This window comes from Pyrgilauda ruficollis, unplaced genomic scaffold, assembly GCF_017590135.1.
Source record: "Pyrgilauda ruficollis isolate IOZ18807 unplaced genomic scaffold, ASM1759013v1 scaffold19652, whole genome shotgun sequence".
Classification (NCBI taxonomy): domain Eukaryota; kingdom Metazoa; phylum Chordata; class Aves; order Passeriformes; family Passeridae; genus Pyrgilauda; species Pyrgilauda ruficollis.
In genome coordinates, this window is record NW_024518821.1 from 1 (window position 1) to 270 (window position 270).

At 77.8% G+C, this 270-nt stretch overlaps 1 protein-coding gene across 1 annotated transcript; it reads right to left on the reverse strand.

Annotated features, from left to right (window-relative positions):
• Positions 1-7: 7 nt before the first annotated feature.
• On the reverse strand, positions 8-263 carry LOC121352817 (neuroligin-2-like; the record flags this gene model as incomplete). The annotated part of the gene is made up of 1 exon (XM_041466082.1): positions 8-263. A coding segment is annotated over one exon (256 nt), but the record flags the coding sequence as incomplete, so codon positions are not given.
• Positions 264-270: the final 7 nt, after the last annotated feature.

Sequence of the window (270 nt, forward strand, 5' to 3'; positions counted from 1 at the left end):
TAGAGGCAGTCCTCGCTCTGCGCCGCCACGTAGGCGCCGGCGGCCTCCAGGTTGTCGCTGAGCCACAGGGGCAGCATCAGGGGCGGGGGTCCGGCGCGCAGGTTCTGGGGGCAGGCGGGGGCGAAGGCCGTGGCGTCGCGGACCCCCCCCCAGGCGGCGGGGGCTTCGGGGGGCGCCCAGCGGCGGGGGCCCAGCGGGGGGGCGGCGTAGGGCACCCCCAAAAACGCCTGGACCGGCCCCAAAAGCTCGTTGCTGAGGTCGCGGCGCGCC